General features: G+C 43.2%; 1 protein-coding gene and 1 long non-coding RNA gene across 3 annotated transcripts; both read left to right on the top strand.

The window, feature by feature from the left end:
• The first annotated feature begins 392 nt into the window (after positions 1 to 392).
• Positions 393 to 855, top strand: LOC123739048 (uncharacterized). Its single transcript, XR_006767596.1, has 2 exons — positions 393 to 530; positions 625 to 855. It is a non-coding gene; the product is annotated as an uncharacterized lncRNA (long non-coding RNA).
• A 9,297-nt stretch (positions 856 to 10,152) lies between these two features.
• On the top strand, positions 10,153 to 16,540 carry LOC123739053 (CMRF35-like molecule 6). Of its 2 annotated transcripts, XM_045713620.1 has the most exons (6): positions 10,153 to 10,336; positions 10,612 to 10,959; positions 13,014 to 13,181; positions 14,257 to 14,352; positions 14,571 to 14,620; positions 15,360 to 16,538. In XM_045713620.1, the coding sequence occupies exons 1-6, from the start codon at positions 10,291 to 10,293 to the stop codon at positions 15,681 to 15,683; spliced, it is 1,032 nt and encodes a 343-aa protein (XP_045569576.1). In that variant the 5' UTR covers positions 10,153 to 10,290; the 3' UTR covers positions 15,684 to 16,538. The 2 variants fall into 2 exon arrangements, with proteins under 2 accessions (XP_045569576.1, XP_045569577.1); XM_045713621.1 differs by lacking the exon at positions 14,257 to 14,352 and having other exon boundaries at positions 15,360 to 16,540.
• The last annotated feature ends 1,291 nt before the right edge of the window (positions 16,541 to 17,831 follow it).

Raw genomic sequence — 17,831 nt, 5'->3', positions numbered from 1 at the left:
AGCATCTACGCCAACTTACCCACAAGCCCCTCTGACTCTCTCAACTCCTCTAGCGTCAACTTCCACAAGAACCCCAGCTACCCCAATGAAGCCACTGTCGCCATCGCGAAAGAGGGCACTTCTTCTGGTGACTAAGCCACTGTCAACATTGGTCAAAGCCCTGAGGCTCCTCCCATCTACTATACAGTCAGTAAACTCAGAGACACCTGACTAACTGACAACCAATCACAAGGGACATATACACACTGGCAACAAATCATAAGTGACCTGTTATTATAATAGTTATTGTCACATCTGCTCCTGCCACACCCCCTAGTGGACATCCGGTGTCTCCTTGACCTGCAGCCACTCCTCCAGTACACCCTCTCTCTCGCCCCCTCCCCTTTCTGTTTGTGTGTGATTGTGTGGTTGGAGACAGGTGTGCTGGAGCCAGAGTGGATCCTCACCAGCTGCAACCCGTTCCATTATCAAGACCTCTACAAATACTCAGTCCTGCCACTTCCACTCTGCCGGATCGCATTCTCCGTTCAGTCAGTCATGCTTCTAGCTATTTGTTGTTATTTAAGATCTTGTATCCTGCTGTGCCTATTTATTTGCCTGACGCTGTTTCTCCTCTCACTGCAGTTTTACTCCTCTGACTCCTGTCTCCTGTTCCACATCTCACCACCCTGCTACCCTGTTCTGGATTCAACTCATCATCACTCCCTTGGATTCCCCTCCAGACCTGTTCACCCTGTCCCAACCCAGCTCACTCCAACCTCAGCCTCCACATCTGGTTTCCAACAACTCATCCAAGCTTCCCTGGATCTGCCCTTCATCTCTCCCTGTGTTACAATAAATATCTTGGTTCATTCATCCCCGTTTCCTGGTCTGAGTCTGCTCTTGGGTGCCCCTGTGCTGCTCTGCTTAACAAGTTCTAACTACATGTTCCACCGTCAGCCTCTGTTTTTAGAAAACGGCTGCTTGAGTTCCATATAGCGATGGAACTTAGGCTTACAGCCGAAGATGTAACTTGCGTTTTCTAAAACACCACGCAGCGAGAACATTCGCTAAGTGATTCATTGGACCATGTGTCGATACTGATAGGATGGAAAGAAAAGCAGTGTCACTTTCTCCATTCAAATCTTACCTTGGCATTAGAATTCCTGCACAATATTGATGACTGTTCAGCTCCTAGAGAGATATACTGAACAAAGATATAAACGCAACATGCAACAATTTCAAAGATTTTGCTTACTTACAGTTCATATAAAGATATAAGTCAATTGAAATAAATTCATTAGGCCCTAATCTATGGTTTTCACATGACTGGACAGGGGCGCAGCAATGGGTGTGCCTGGGAGGGCATAGGCCCACCCAATCAGAATGAGTTTTTCCCCACAAAAGTGCTTTATTACAGACAGAAGTTCGTTATGTAATTATAAACTCCTTATAAAGGGTGCCTTAATGTAAACTTTGATACAACCCATTGAAGGCACTCTCCTCCCAAGGAGCCGGTCTGCTTACCGTACCTAGATGCAGAACCAAGACGGGGGGCGAAGCGTTCTCTATCAAACCCTCAAATAGGGAACAGCTTGCCCTGTCAAGTAAGAGGGGCAGACATCATTGAGGTTTTTAAATCACAGTTTAAAACTCACCTTTTTAAAATCACAGTTAACCTGTCTGGGCTAGGGGGCAGTATTTTCACGGCCAGATAAAAAGCGTACCCGATTTAAACTGGTTACTACTCTTGCCCAGAAATGAGAATATGCATATTATTAGTAGATTTGGATAGAAAACACTCTGAAGTTTCTAAAACTGTTTGAATGGTGTCTGTGATATAACAGAACTCATATGGCAGGCAAAAACCTGAGAAAATTCCAAGCAGGAAGTGCCCTGTCTGAGAATTTGTAGTTCTTCTTTTGATTCTCTATCAAAACTACAGTATCTGTGGGGTTACGTAGCACTTTCTAAGGCTTCCATTGGCTCTCTAAAGCCTTCAGAAAGCGGATTGAGGCGTCTCCTGTCTCTGGGCAGAGTATAGAAGCTCAGTTTGTCAGTGGTCTGCCTGGTGACAAAGAGATTGGATATGCTCGTTCACATGAGCACGCTGTTTTTCTTTTCCTCTTTGAATGAATACACTATTGTCCGGTTGGAATATTATCGCTATTTTACGAGAAAAATACAATCCAAAATTATTTTAACCTGTTAGGGCTAGGGGGCAGTATTGACACGGCTGGATAAAAAACGTACCCGATTTAATCTGGTTACCACTCCTACCCAGTAACTAGAATATGCATATACTTATTACATATGGATAGAAAACACCCTAAAACTGTTTGAATGGTGTCTGTGAGTATAACAGAACTCATTTGGCAGGCAAAAATCTGAGAAGGTTTCATTCAGGAAGTGGCCTGTCTGACAAGGTGTCGTTCTTCTTGTCTCTGTTTATTGAAGAGTGAGGATCTTAGCTGTCCCGTGACACTTCCTACGGCTGCCATAGGGTCTCAGAAGGCGGTAAAAAGCTGAATCGTGGCTTTGCAGGCTCTGGCTGAAACAAAGTAGCGCGTTTGGGTAGTGGCTGGTTACAGTACTGTGAGACTCAGGCTCGTGCCCGCGTCGACCGAAAGCTTTGTTTACTTTCCTCTGTTTAGCTAAATGGACATTCCCGGTCGGAATATTATCGCTTTTTACGAGAAAAATGGCATAAAAATGGATTTTAAACAGCGGTTGACATGCTTCGAAGTACGGTAATGGAATATTTAGATTTTTTTGTCACGAATTGCGCCATGCGCACGACCCTGATTTACCATTTCAGATAGTGTCTGGGACGCACGAACAAAACGCCGCTATTCGGATATAACGATGGATTATTTTGGACCAAACCAACATTTGTTATTGAAGTAGCAGTCCTGGGAGTGCATTCTGATGAAGACAACAAAAGGTAATCAAACTTTTATAATAGTAAACCTGATATTGGTGAGTCCTAAACTTGCCGGGTGTCTAAATAGCTAGCCCGTGATGCCTGGGCTATGTACTTAGAATATTGCAAAATGTGCTTTCACCAAAAAGCTATTTTAAAATCGGACATATCGAGTGCATAGAGGAGTTCTGTATCTATAATTCTTAAAATAATTGTTATGCTTTTTGTGAACGTTTATCGTGAGTAATTTAGTAAATTCACCGGCAGTGTTCGGTGGGAATGCTAGTCACATGCTAATGTAAAAAGCTGGTTTTTGATATAAATATGAACTTGATTGAACAAAACATGCATGTATTGTATAACATAATGTCTTAGGGTTGTCATCTGATGAAGATCATCAAAGGTTAGTGCTGCATTTAGCTGTCTTCTGGGTTTTTGTGACATTATATGCTAGCTTGAAAAATGGGTGTCTGATTATTTCTGGCTTGGTACTCTGCTGACATAATCAAATGTTTTGCTTTCATTGTAAAGCCTTTTTGAAATCGGACAGTGTGGTTAGATTAACGAGAGTCTTGTCTTTAAATAGCTGTAAAATAGTCATATGTTTGAGAAATTGAAGTAATAGCATTTCAAACGTTTTGAAAATCGCGCCACAGGATTGAACTGGCTGTTACGTAGGTGGGACGAATTCGTCCCGCCTAGCCCAGAGAGGTTAAACAGCGTTTGACATGCTTCTAAGTACGGTAATACATTTTGATTTTTTTGTCTCGAAATGCGCTCGCGCATTACCCTTTGGATAGTGAGCTGAACGCACGAACAAAACGGAGGTATTTGGGCATAACTATGGATTATTTTGAAAAAAAACTACATTTCTTGTGGAAGTAGCAGTCCTGGGAGTGCATTCTGACGAAGATCAGCAGGGTAATGCAATTTTTCTAATACTAATTTTGAGTTTAGTGTGCGCCGAAGTTGGCGGGTGTCAAAATAGCTAGCCGTGATGGCTGAGCTATGTACTCAGAATATTTCAAAATGTGCTTTCGCCGAAAAGCTATTTTAAAATCTGACATAGCGATTGCATAAAGAAGTTCTGTATCTATAATTCTTAAAATAATTGTTATGTATTTTGTCAACGTTTATGATGAGTAATTTAGTAAATTCACCGGAAGTTTTTCGGTGGGGATACATTTTCTGAACATCACACGCCAATGTAAAAAGCTGTTTTTTGATATAAATATGAACTTGATTGAACAAAACATGCATGTATTGTATAACATAATGTCCTAGGAGTGTCATCTGATGATGATCATCAAAGGTTAGTGCTTCATTTAGCTGTGTTTTGGGTTTCTGTGACATATATGCTTGCTTGGAAATTGGCTGTGTGATTATTTTGGGCTATGTACACTCCTAACATAATCTAATGTTTTGCTTTCGCTGTAAAGCCTTTTTGAAATCGGACAATGTGGTTAGATTAACGAGAGTCTTATCTTTAAAATGGTGTAAAATAGTCGTATGTTTGAAAAATCGAAATTATTGCATTTTTGAGGTTTTTGTATTTCGCGCCACGCTGTTCCACTGGCTGTTGAATAGAGTGGGACGGTCACGTCCCACTAGCCCAGAGAGGTTAACTAACTTCCAGACAAGCTTCAATGCCATGCAACTCTCCTTCCGTGGCCTCCAACTGCTCTTAAATGCAAGTAAAACTAAATGCATGCTCTTCAACCGATTGCTGCCCGCACCTGCCCGCCCGTCCAGCATCACTACTCTGGACGGTTCTGACTTAGAATATGTGGACAACTACAAATACCTAGGTGTCTGGTTAGACTGTAAACTCTCTTTCCAGACTCACATTAAACTTCTCCAATCCAAAATTAAATCTAGAATCGGCTTCCTATTTCGCAACAAAGCAACCTTCACTCATGCTACCAAACATACCCTTGTAGAACTGACGAATTTACCGATCCTCGACTTCCGCGATGTCATTTACAAAATAGCGTCCAACACTCTACTCAACAAATTGGATGCAGTCTACAACAGTGCCATCCGTTTTGTCAGCAAAGCCCCATATCCTACCCACCACTGTGACCTGTACACTCTCGTTGGCTGGCCCTCGCTTCATTCTCATCGCCAAACCCACTGGCTCCAGGTCATCTACAAGTCTCTGCTAGGTAAAGCTCTGCCTTATCTCAGCTCACTGGTCACCATAGCAGCACCCACCCGTAGCACACGGTCCAGCATATATATCTCACTGGTCACCCCCAAAGCCAATTCTTCCTTTGGCCACCTCTCCTTACAGTTCTCTGCTGCCAATGACTGGAACGAACTGCAAAAATCACTAAAGCTGGAGACTCTTATCTCCCTCACTAGTTTTAAGCACCAGCTGTCAGAGCAGCTCACAGATCACCGCACCTGTACATAGCCCATCTGTAAATAGCCCATCAAACTACCTCATCCCAATACTGTATTTATTTATCTATCTTGCTCCTTTGCACCCCAGTATCTCTACTTACACATTCATCTTCTGCACATTCTACCATTCCAGTGTTTAATTGCTATATTGTAATTACTTTGCCACCATGGGCTATTTACTGCCTTACCTCCCTTATCCGACCTCATTTGCACATGCTGTATATATACTTTTTCTACTGTATTATTGATTGTATGTTTGTTTATTCCATGTGTAACTCTGTGTTGCTGTATGTGTCGAACTGCTTTGCTTTATCTTGGCCAGGTCACAGTTGCAAATGAGAACTTGTTCTCAACTAGCCTACCTGGTTAAATAAAGGTAGGCTAGGGCTACCCCTAGTGGTGGTATATAGTCTTTGCAGTCTTTGACTTCAAATCAAATTGTATTAGTCACAAATACAACAGGTGTAGACCTTACAGAGAAATGCTTACTTACAAGCCACTTACCAGCAATGCATTAGAATTTTTGGGATAAGAATAAGAAATAAAAGTAATAAGTAATGTGTTCTGCAGTCAGGTCATTCAGTGGGACAGAGGAGTATTGTATAGAGCTGATTCTCCCCCAGGCTCCTCTTCCTACTGTGGGACCCTCGAGACCCTCCAGGGAATCTCTTCCCCTGCTTTGAGCCCATCACCTCCCTACCTGACTGAATGAACACCACCCATAGAATCTATTCTAATTAAATTACAGCAGTGCTCCTATGTCACTTCAACTAAACTGCTTCAACTCAGCGACACAGCCTTTCAATCAAATTTGTTTTGCTCCCCCTGAAGTATCCCGTCATGTGCAGTTGATCAATATCTCAACAACGTCTTGTGGATAGACCAATTACCCTCAGGGGTACTAATACCACAGGTTGAGAAACGTTGCTTTAGAAGTGGGAACCTAACTGGTTGTATGCTGCTCAGGGGGCCTGCACTCTGGGGTAGCTGTCCTGGTTGTAGTCCTTGGCCAGGTTGGTCCAGGAGGCCTGGATGGTGGTCCTACTCTGCTCCATGAGCCTGGAAAACAGGGAGTACATGGCTTTGTGGATCTCCTCTCTGCCCTCTCTCTCCAGGGTCACCTATCGGTGGTCAGAGCAAAACATTTATCAGTCATACAATGTTCCATGTAGAAAATGGTACAGTGAAACATAGACAGATTTTTAAAGAGATAAAGAATAAGATATTGATGATCTACAAGGTAATCTCTGCACCCAGAATACAATCGGTCCACTAACCCATAGAGCAGTGGAAAGGGATCATCGATTGCCATGGAGATGTCTGTGCAGAAATTCTTGAGCTGTGAACACGATTCAGAATCCCAGAAACCTCGACTCTGGACATGGCTCACAGTTAGCATAAATAGTAAGGTGTTTATTAATACTTGAGTTTAAGCTAGAGATATGTTTTATTGCATGGGCTGCATCTCAATCCACCGCATCCACCTATGCCGCAGAACTACAGTACTGTTTGTCTAATGTTCCAACTTTTGTCTGTAGCATCCGAACCATTTGGGCTACAAACTAATATGACCCCACTGTAGAAAGTGGAGACTGTCACAAACACAATGGTGTTCACGTGACTCATCTGAAGGTAACCCAAATGAATGGAAGTATGGAGGCAGTTTTGTGGCAACAAAAATAAGGGGTTAAAACTTCTTCGGGATCGGTGTTCCTTCCACGGGACGGTTGAGCTAATGTAGGCTAATGTGATTAGCATGAGGTTGTAAGTAACAAGAACAATTCCCAGGACATAGACATATCTGATATTTGCAGAAAGCTTAAATTCTTGTTAATCTAACTGCACTGTCCAATCTATTACAGTGAAATAATACCATGCTATTGTTTGAGGAGAGTGCACAGTTGTGAACATGAAAAGTTATTAATAAACAAATTAGGCACATTTGAGCAGTCTTGATACAACATTTTGAACAGAAATGCAATGGTTCATTGGATCAGTCTAAAACTTTGCACATACACTGCTGCCATCTAGTGGCCAAAATCTAAATTGCAGTTGGGCTGGAATAATACATTATGGCCTTTCTCTTGCATTTCGAAGATGATGGTTCAACAGAAAATACAAAAGAATGGTTGTTTTTTTTCTTTGTATTATCTTTTACCAGACCTATTGTGTTATATTCTCCTACATTTCCACAAACTTCAAAGTGTTTCCTTTCAAATGGTACCAAGAATATGCATATCCTTGCTTCAGGGCCTGAGTTGCAGGCAGTTAGATTTGGGTATGTCATTTTAGGCAAAAATTGAAACACTTCTTAGGGATAGGCGTTCCGTCAATGGGGCAGTTGTAAATCATGTAGCGTCGTGTGTCATGATCGCACATTTTAGAGAAACAACAAATGTCGGTTCATATAAGTGTCTTATATTGGCTGAAAGCATACATTCTTGTTAATATAACTGCACTGTCCAATTTACAGTAGCTATTACTGCGAAAAAATTCCATGCTATTGTTTGAGGAGAGCTCAAAACAACAAAACACTTTTTCACCGCAACAGCTTTGATAAATTCACCTCTGAAGGTGAAATGTGTACTTACATTCTGAAATCTTGCTCTGATTTATCATCCCAAGGGTCCCAGAGATAACATGAATTGTAGTTTTGTTAGACAAAATCCTTTTTCATATTCTAAAAAGGTGTCTGTGAAAATCTAACCCTAAACGTTGTTTCAACCAGTCAAATTACGTTTGTATTTATTCTTCAGAGATCCTAGAACGTAACCAGACTTCACTATATCATTAGGAGTGTAGTATATCCTATAGGACATCAAATTTGGTCAGAGAGCGACGCCTTCATTGCGCGCCGATGACACGGGCGGTCTTCACTTGATTGACTAACACTTTGTCAAATAAGCACCAATCGGAGTGAAACAAAGCTTGCTAGATAGCCAATGAGCTGGGCTTTACGGAAGTATGTGTATCTGTCGCACAACCCCATATCTGTCACACAATTTTGCTGCTAACCTTGTGCGACAGCAAGCTTTTTCCTTTTGGACAAAAATGGCAAGAATATGGAGAGTTATGAAGTTATGAAAACTGGGTGTTTTGCAAATGGTAGCCATTTACAATATGGCTACTAATACTGTAAAAGCTAAATCAAAGTCCAAATATACAGATTTAACAATATTCTTGCAGAAAAATGTAATGTAAATGTAAACGTGTCCTTCACGATTTGGCCAAATGTACCTGGGTGACTTCACACTAAATGTCATGTAGCTTGCTCATACTTCAAGTTATCAGTCTGAAACTTTGCACAAACACTGCTGCCCTCTTGTGGACACCATCGGAATTACAACTAGAGTGATGGCTATATTTGGGACCTTTCGGGACCTTTCTGTTGCATTTCAAAGATAAATCAATCAATCAAATGTATTTAAAAAGCCCTTCTTACATCAGCCGATGTCACAAAGTGCTGTACAGAAACCCAGCCTAAAACCCCATACAGCAAGCAATGCAGGTGTAGAAGCACGGTGGCTAGGAAAAACATAGAAATAAATATCCCTATAAAAGGCCAGAACCTAGGAAGAAACCTAGAGAGGAACCAGGCTATGAGGGATGGCCAGTCCTCTTCTGGCTGTGCCGGGTGGCGATTATAACAGAACATGGCCAAGATGTTCAAATGTTCATAGATGAACAGCAGGCTCAAATAATAATAATCACAGTGGTTGTCGAGGGTGCAACAGGTCAGCACCTCAGGAGTAAATATCAGTTGGCTTTTCATAGCCAATCATTCAGAGTATCTCTACCACTCCTGCTGTCTCTAGAGAGTTGAAAACTGCGGTTCTGGGACAAGTAGCACGTCCGGTGAACAGGTCAGGGTTCCATAGCCACAGGCAGAGCAGTTGAACCTGGAGCAGCAGCACGACCAGGTGGACTGGGGAAAGCAGGGAGTCATCAGGCCACGTAGTCCTGAGGCATGGTCCTAGGGCTCAGGTTCTCCGAGAGAGTGAAACAAAGAAATAGAGAAAGAGAGAAAGAAAGAGAGAAAAAGAGAGAAAAGAGAGAGCATACTTAAATTCACACAAGCCACCGGAGAAGACAGGAGAAATACTCCAGATATAACAGACTGACCATAGCCCCCCGACACATAAACTACTGAGGCATAAATACTGGAGGCTGAGATGGTAGATTTTTTTTTTTTTAACGGTTGTTTTTTTCTTTGTATTTTCTTCTACCAGATCATTTGTGTTGTATTCTCCTACATTCAATTATATTCTCCTACATTCAATTCACATTTTCCATAAACTTCAAAGTGTTTCCTTTCAAATGGTACCATGAATACGCATATCCTTGCTTCAGGGCCTGAGCTACAGGCAGTTAGATTTGAAAATTGAAAAAAAAGGGCTATCCCCAAGTTAAAATAATTCCATATCTAAGTTTATAATATAAGGATCTATATCTTACTAATCATTTACATTTTCATCATTTCACAGACACTCTTTTCCGGAGCGACTTACAGGAACATTTAAGGTTAAGTGCCTTGCTCACGGGCACAGACAGATTTTTCATTTAGTCTGCTTGGGGATTTGAACCAGCAAGCTTTCAGTTACTGGCCCAATGCTCCTAACTGCTGGGCTATCTGCCACCCTAATTAATAACCATTAATACATATTTTAAAAGTTGTTTAACTGTCCATATATATTATGATTAATGAATGATGAGAAAGCTATTTATAAATCACTCATATACGGTTTATTGCTGAATGTTATTAAAAAGTTTTACAGAGTAGTGAAATGATTTCAGGAAGTACTTAATCAAACAGCAGGACTTCCTGCACTACACACACTAACAGAGTGGTTCTCATGCACACTGCAGGAACAGACCTTCCTGTACTGGGGTGGTAACTGGACGTAGAAGTATTGAGGGGACTGGAGTAAACAGGATGTACAGGGTCTAAAGAGACTTGAACTAGCTGGGAGCCACAAGTCATCATGGTTATCTTGCTGGTCCCCACACTGAAGATTGTCCTCCTCTTAGGTGAGTACATCAGACTGAATGAACACATCTCCAGTGACTCCTCTCTATAGTTTGATACATTTGGTTATAACATTTTACAGTGTAACTCACTTCACTCACTGATAATGTTGTTAGATAAAGGGGAGGGGACACTGAGGAACACAAGGTCCAGTATGTACTGATGGATGTGAAGGATCACCAGTGGTGTACCAGACCAGAATCCACTCTTACAATATGTGAAATGGAAGCTGGGGTGTTTGTACTGTTTGTAATGAGACTGTTGGTGTGTCCTACAGCTGCTGTGTGGAGTGTGTGTACAGCAGAGTTGATCACAGTGGAAGGATATGAGGGGGGCAAAGCAGAGATCAGATGCCCCTATAGAGAGGAGTGGAGGAGCCACCATAAGTACCTCTGTAAAGGGGATTGTTCTCTTTATTATAAAGACAAAGTTATTAAGACTGAGGCGGGGGTAAACAGCACTTCTAGAGGGAGATACTCTCTGAAGGACATCAGAGAGGAAAGTGTCTTCCTTGTAACCATCACTGACTTGACATTAGATGATGCTGGGAGATACTGGTGTGGAGAGGAAACAGCCAAATGGAAACCAGATCACTACGTTGAAATCAACCTTATTGTCTCTGAAGGTACTGTAAACCTTTCATTCTCATTTTCAAAACTTTAGCACTTCCAAACTAAACATATTATAATACACATTCCTAATCAAGCTTCTGCACTTGTCCTGAATCCTAACTTGAGATCCCTGCACATTAGTAAATTTTTATCCACATTATTCAGTGACACAATGCATGAGTTTTGTACATGTTGACTTAAAGGGGCAATCTGTGATTGCTACATGCTGTACTTTTAAATTATTTATATTTGCCCATTGATTCTTGAAGAATATAACTTATAAATGCCTCATGAGCTTAGTTAAACCGTCGTAACCCACTAAAACTCAAAATATACTTGTTTTACTCCATTTTTGTAACCAATGTAATTCTTAACATAAACACTGTAAAGACTCAAACCATGTTTAAAACTACAATGTTGATCTCGTGGATGGTCAGTCCTTGCATCTATAGCTCTGTTTATAAATGTTAGTGGTTAAATTTCTCCAGCCCAAACCCTCAGCTGTTTACCAAAAACAGTGGGTGCCGACTTTGTTGTTTGATCTGCAGATTTTCCCTTTAAGGGAACTGCATCTCAACAAGATTCCACCCTAAATGAGGCCAGGTCATTCAACTTTCATGAACAATGTGATCAAACACACCACACAGATCACATCATTAATACATTAGACAAGGAAGTTAGATGTGTTTAAAATGACAGATTGGTGTTGTGCGAACCTTACTGAAGTGACAGGCTGTGAAGAACTGTCAGTCTCCATCCATTGTGTGTATGAAGAAAAGCATGAAAACAATGACATGTAAAAGTGACAACACCAAAAGCCAGTACTGGAGGTTCTAACTGTTCGACAACAAGACAGTCAGCGTTGTCATCACCAGCCTAATCCAAGAGGATGCTGGGAGATGTCTCTGTGGCGTGCAGAACAACCACACTCTTCATACCCCGTCAGCAGTCCAGCTAGATATCAAGAGTAAGGGTCCTGTTGCATGAGCCTGCTCTGCATTGTGAGACAGATTGATCAGGACAAAACGTAACTTTCTGTGTGATGTATTGCATGTTTATACGTCTGTCTCGGATTCAGAAACCTGCCAGTATTACTCAGTCTTCAGCTGTTGTATATTTAGGGTATTTGCTCCTGTGTATGAGAGAGAGATGTGGATATTTAAATGACAACTACAATATCTGCACAGGAAGAGCAGAAACCACACTTCCTTCTATGCATCTGCCAGTGAGTGTATTGGTCAGGGTACATTTACATTTCAGTCAATTCAGGAAGTATACAGAAATTCAGCTTCTCTTTAATGCTTATCATTAACCATGCTTCCATCCAGTTTTTATGCGAGTAAAGTTGTACCATATGACAAAAAAAAATATCAGGACAGATGTGATGGAAACAGAAAGTGTCGGTACAATTTTATAAATGCTGACAGATAATTTGTTCTTTCGACATGGTTGGGTCTTTTTGTCGGGTAAAATTAATTTTGCGAGAAATAGCAGTGGAAACACCTTTATGCACTAACATTTATTTAATAAACATCATATCGAAGTAAACTAGGAGACAATCAGATATTCTCACACTTATCCATAATAATCTCATAGTGTATACTAGTCTACGCAGTACCCTCACAGCCGACTATCTTTGAGCTGTTGGCTAGAGCACACATGCCAAGTCCAGAGGTGAAACATTCGCTATATAACGCAGCAGTTTTTGGGAAAACTATTGGTGGAGTTGAAAATGAGATGGAAACACATTGAACTTCAGATTTTTATTCTGTACATGAAAACTGAAGCGAAAAAGTACATTTTGTGTGAAGTACATCATCACGTTCCGCAACAAGTTTGTTAATAAGTGGAAACCACTTATTCTTTATGCAGATTTTATAATATTTGCATGAAAATCTGTCACCAATTGGAGGGAAACCTAGATAAAGACAAGTCATTTTGGAATTTGGTTTACTTCCTGAATTGACTGTAGTTGAAATGACCCCAACCCGGGTAGTATTTGAGTAATTTCACCTGTCACACACTCAAGCATACTATATGTGTCTCTTTCTCTCCCTCTAAAACCCAGTTTCACCAGCTCTATCATCACCATCACCCATATCCATGTCTTCACCATCACCCATATCCATGTCTTCACCATCACCCTCATCCATGTCTTCACCATCACCCTCATCCATGTCTTCACCATCACCCTCATCCATGTCTTCACCATCACCCTCATCACACAACAGATCTGGTGAATAAACAATGAGCCTTTTACACTATGCTAGTTTGTAAACACATTTTGGAAGTGTAAAGACACAGATCTGGGGTCAAATCTGACTTTGGAATCAGATTCCCAGGGTCTAAAGAGACTTGAACTAGTTGGGAGCCACAAATCATCATGGTTATCCTGCTGGTCCTCACACTGAAGATTGTCCTCCTCTTAGGTGAGTACATCTGTCACGTTCGTCTAAAGGAGTAGACCAAGGCGCAGCGTTCTTAGAGTTCCACATGTTTAATAAATATGAAACTCACCAAAACAATACAGACGAAGCGTGAAGTTCTGGCCTGCTCACAGGCAGCCACACAAACACAAGATCCCACAAAGCACAGGTGGGAAAAGGCTGCCTAAGTATGATTCCTAATCAGAGACAACGATAGACAGCTGCCTCTGATTAGGAACCATACTTGGCCCAAAACAAAGAAATACAAAAACATAGAAAAAGGAACATAGAACGCCCACCCTAGTCACACCCTGGCCTAACCAAAATAGAGAACAAAACCCTCTCTATGGCCAGGGTGTGACAACATCAGACTGAATGAACACATCTGCAGGTATTGTGGGACACTATTGTGGGACACTCATACCAAAACTATGTCTCTCCGAAAGCACATGTCCCTGCAAGAATAACTTTAATACCAGTACACAGCATTTGTTGTGTTAGCCAACTGAAGAATTAAACTCTTTAAAAATATCAACACATTTGTGAATTGATGCCTAATTCAAGTGTGCAATATGGTTTAGATGAGAATCTCCTGTATAGTTTGAACAGCTAGCCTTCTTTTGTCAGTCTACATACGGTGGTGTATACAGGTGTATACAGTATGCTAATAGCTGCACCCAGACATGAAGCATGAATGTTGGCCACCACATCCAAGGCTAATGTCAGGACAGGATGTAAACAGAAAAGTTACACATCTGATGTGGAACAGAGGCAGATCTTACTTCACATATTAGTGTAAAAGGCCCTATGTAAGTTGAACAGAAGTGCTGATTGTAAAGTATGTGTTCTAATGGTACTGTTTGTGTCTGTGTTCTGATACATCAGTGGTCATCATAGTATCTGGGATTCTGGTCATGCTGCTATTGGTGCTTGTGGTCAGCCTGCTCATAGTCTATAGATGGAAACTCAACCAGGAAACAGGTGGGTAACAATCCCTCTCACACACACACAAGGGGAAGTTACTCACACCCCGTCTTCATTTCAAAGAAAACATTTGCATATACAATCCTCCTTTGACCCTGGTTGAGAAATAAAGGTCTCATTGTGAACAGGGCTCTGAAAACCACCTGAACAGACTGCTGCAGCCCAATAGTGTGAATTGTATGACACTCTGTGTACGTGTGTGTTGTGTTCCACAGCTGACTCCTCAGCACCCAGGGTGAACACAGACACTAGGATCAACAGAGAGGTCAGTGTGTGTGCGCGGGCCTGTTTGTTTGACTGAGTGTGTGTGTGTGTGTGTGTGTGTGTGTGTGTGTGTGTGTGTGTGTGTGTGTGTGTGTGTGTGTGTGTGTGTGTGTGTGTGAGTGGGAAAGAGAGAGAGAGAGATCATGTTCTAATCTATGTAAAAAACTGGGTGGTTTGAGCTCTGAATGCTGATTGGCTGACAGCCATGGTACACAGACACTAGGAACACAGACACTAGGATCAACAGAGAGGTCAGTGTGTGTGCGGGCCTGTGTGTTTGACTGACTGAGTGTGTGTGTGTGTGTGTGTGTGTGTGTGTGTGTGTGTGTGTGTGTGTGTGTGTGTGTGTGTGTGTGTGTGTGTGTGTGTGTGTGTGTGTGTGGAAGAGAGAGAGAGAGATCATGTTCTAATCTATGTAAAAAACTGGGTGGTTTGAGCTCTGAATGCTGATTGGCTGACAGCCATGGTTTTTCAGAGCGCATACCGTGGGTATAACAAAACAATTATTTTTACTGCTATAAATATGTTGGGTCCCAGTTTATAATGGCAATAAGGGACCTCAGGGGTTTGAGGTATATGGCCAATATATCACGGCTAAGGGCTGTATCCAGGCACTCCGCGTTGCGTTGTGCGAAAGAACAGCCCTTTGACCAGCCCTTTACCATGGTATATAGACCCCCTCGTGCCTTATTGCTTAATTCTTTCCTCCCTCATTATGTCCTCCTGTCCCTCTCCTCCAGTGTTGTCATGGTGATCGTGACTATGAGGAGATAAAGGACCGCCCGCTACTGTCCAGCTCAGGTGGTGAGACCACCACCATCTACTCCACCGCCAATTTACCCACAAGCCCTTCTGACTCTCTCAACTACGCCAGCGTCAACTTCCACAAGAACCCCAGCTGCCCCAATGAAGCCACTGCCGCCATCACTAAAGAGGGCACTTCTGGTGACTATGCCACTGTCAACGTCAGTCAAAACCCTGCCTACTCTACTGTCAATCATCCACACAGCTCCTCTGAGGCTCCTCCCATCTACTCCACATTGAGCATAACCAGAGACACCTGAGTCACTGACAACCAATCACGAGGGACATACACACATTGGCAACCAATCATAAGTGACATATTATTATAATAGTTATAACTATATGTTCCACCGACAGCCTCTGTTTTTAGAAAACAGCTGCATGATCAGGCCCTGAGTTCCTGATAGCGATGGAACTTAGGCTTACGAGTGTTTTAACGATGTGTGGTTCCTACAACAGCCGAAGATGTAACCTGCGTTTCCCACGCAGCTAGAACGTTCGCTAAGTGATTAATTGGACCATATGTTGATACTGATAGGATGGAAAGAAAGGCAGTGTCACTTCCTCCATTCAAATCTTATCTTGGCATTAGAATTATTGCACAATATTGACGACTGTTCAGCTCCTAGAGAGATATACTGAACAAAGAAATAAACGCAACATGCAACAATTTCAAAGATTTTACTGAGTTACAGTTCATTTACAGAAATAAGCCAATTGAAAGAAACGCATTAGGCCCTAATCTATAGATTTCACATGACTGGGCTGCGGCGCAGCCATGGGTGGGCCTGGGAGGGCATAGGCCCACCCACTTGGGAGCCAGGTCCACCCAGTGCGGAGCCACGCCCAGCCAATCAGAATGAGTTTCTCCACAAAAGGGTTTATTACAGACAGAAATACTCCTCAGGGATGTGATCAAACTTGCGCACAAAATATGAGAGAAATAAGCTTTTTGTACATATGTGTCACGCTTGTCGTCGGTTAAAGAGGACCAAAACGCAGCAGGTATGTGAATGCTCATCTCGACGTTTTAATGAATACAAAATGAACACCAAAATAACAAACAGAAATAACGATTGACTGACAGTCTGCAAGGCACAAGGCTAACACAGAACAATCACCCACCAATAACAAACACAAACACACCCTAATATATGGGACTCTCAATCAAAGGCAGATAGACAACACCTGCCTTCAACTGAGAGTCCCAACCCCAATTAACCAAACATAGAAACAGACATACTAGACTAAACATAGAATACCTGAAAACCAAACAGTGCCCAAAAACCCCGGAATACTTAAACCAAATGCCCCTTCAACAAAACACACCACCCCGAACCACATAAAACGAATACCCTCTGCCACGTCCTGACCAAACTACAATACCAATTAACCTTATACTGGCCAGGACGTGACAGGACCCCCTTAAAGGTGCTAACCCCGGAAGCACCTTAACAAAAATAACCCCAAGCAACACCAAAAATAAAAATTCCCCCTTACTAATGGGAGGGAAGGGAGGGTGGCTGCCGTCAACGACGGCACTGTGCTACACCCCCCCTCCCCAACCGACCTATCTCTGGAGGTGGCTCCGGCTCAGGCCGTTCCAGGCTGTCGGGGCAGTCTGGCAGCTTCGGGACAGTCCGGGCAGTCTGGCAACTCGGGACAGTCCGGGCAGTCTGGCAACTCGGGACAGTCTGGCAACCCGGGACAGTCCGGGCAGTCTGGCAACTCGGGACAGTCCGGCAACTCGGGACAGTCCGGGCAGTCTGGCAACTCGGGACAGTCCCGGCAATCTGGCAACTCGGGACAGTCCGGGCAGTCTGGCAACTCGGGACAGTCTGGCAACTCGGGACAGTCGGGGCAGTCTGGCAACTCGGGACAGTCTGGCAACTCGGGACAGTCCGGGCAGTCTGGCAACTCGGGACAGTCTGGCAACTCGGGACAGTCCGGGCAGTCTGTCAACTCGGGACAGTCCGGCAACTTCGGGACAGTCCGGGCAGTCTGGCAACTCGCACGGACAGTCTGGCAACTCGGGACAGTCCGGGCAGTCTGGCAACTCGGGACAGTCTGGCAACTCGGGACAGTCCGGGCAGTCTGGCAACTCGGGACAGTCCGGGCAGTCTGGCCACTCGGGACAGTCCGGGCAGTCTGGCCACTCGGGGCAGTCTGGGCAGTCAGGGCAGTCCGGCAGTTCAGGGCAGTCAGGCCACTCCGGCAGTTCAGGGCAGTCTGGCCACTCCGGCAGCTCCGACGACTGTTGACTGGCGGGCAGCTCCGACGACTGTTGACTGGCGGGCAGCTCCGACGACTGTTGACTGGCGGGCAGCTCCGACGACTGTTGACTGGCGGGCAGCTCCGACGACTGTTGACTGGCGGGCAGCTCCGATGACTGTTGACTGGCGGACAGC

The sequence above is a fragment of the Salmo salar genome, unplaced genomic scaffold (genome assembly GCF_905237065.1).
Source record: "Salmo salar unplaced genomic scaffold, Ssal_v3.1, whole genome shotgun sequence".
Classification (NCBI taxonomy): Eukaryota; Metazoa; Chordata; class Actinopteri; order Salmoniformes; family Salmonidae; genus Salmo; species Salmo salar.
This window is presented reverse-complemented; position numbering and strand designations above follow the sequence as displayed.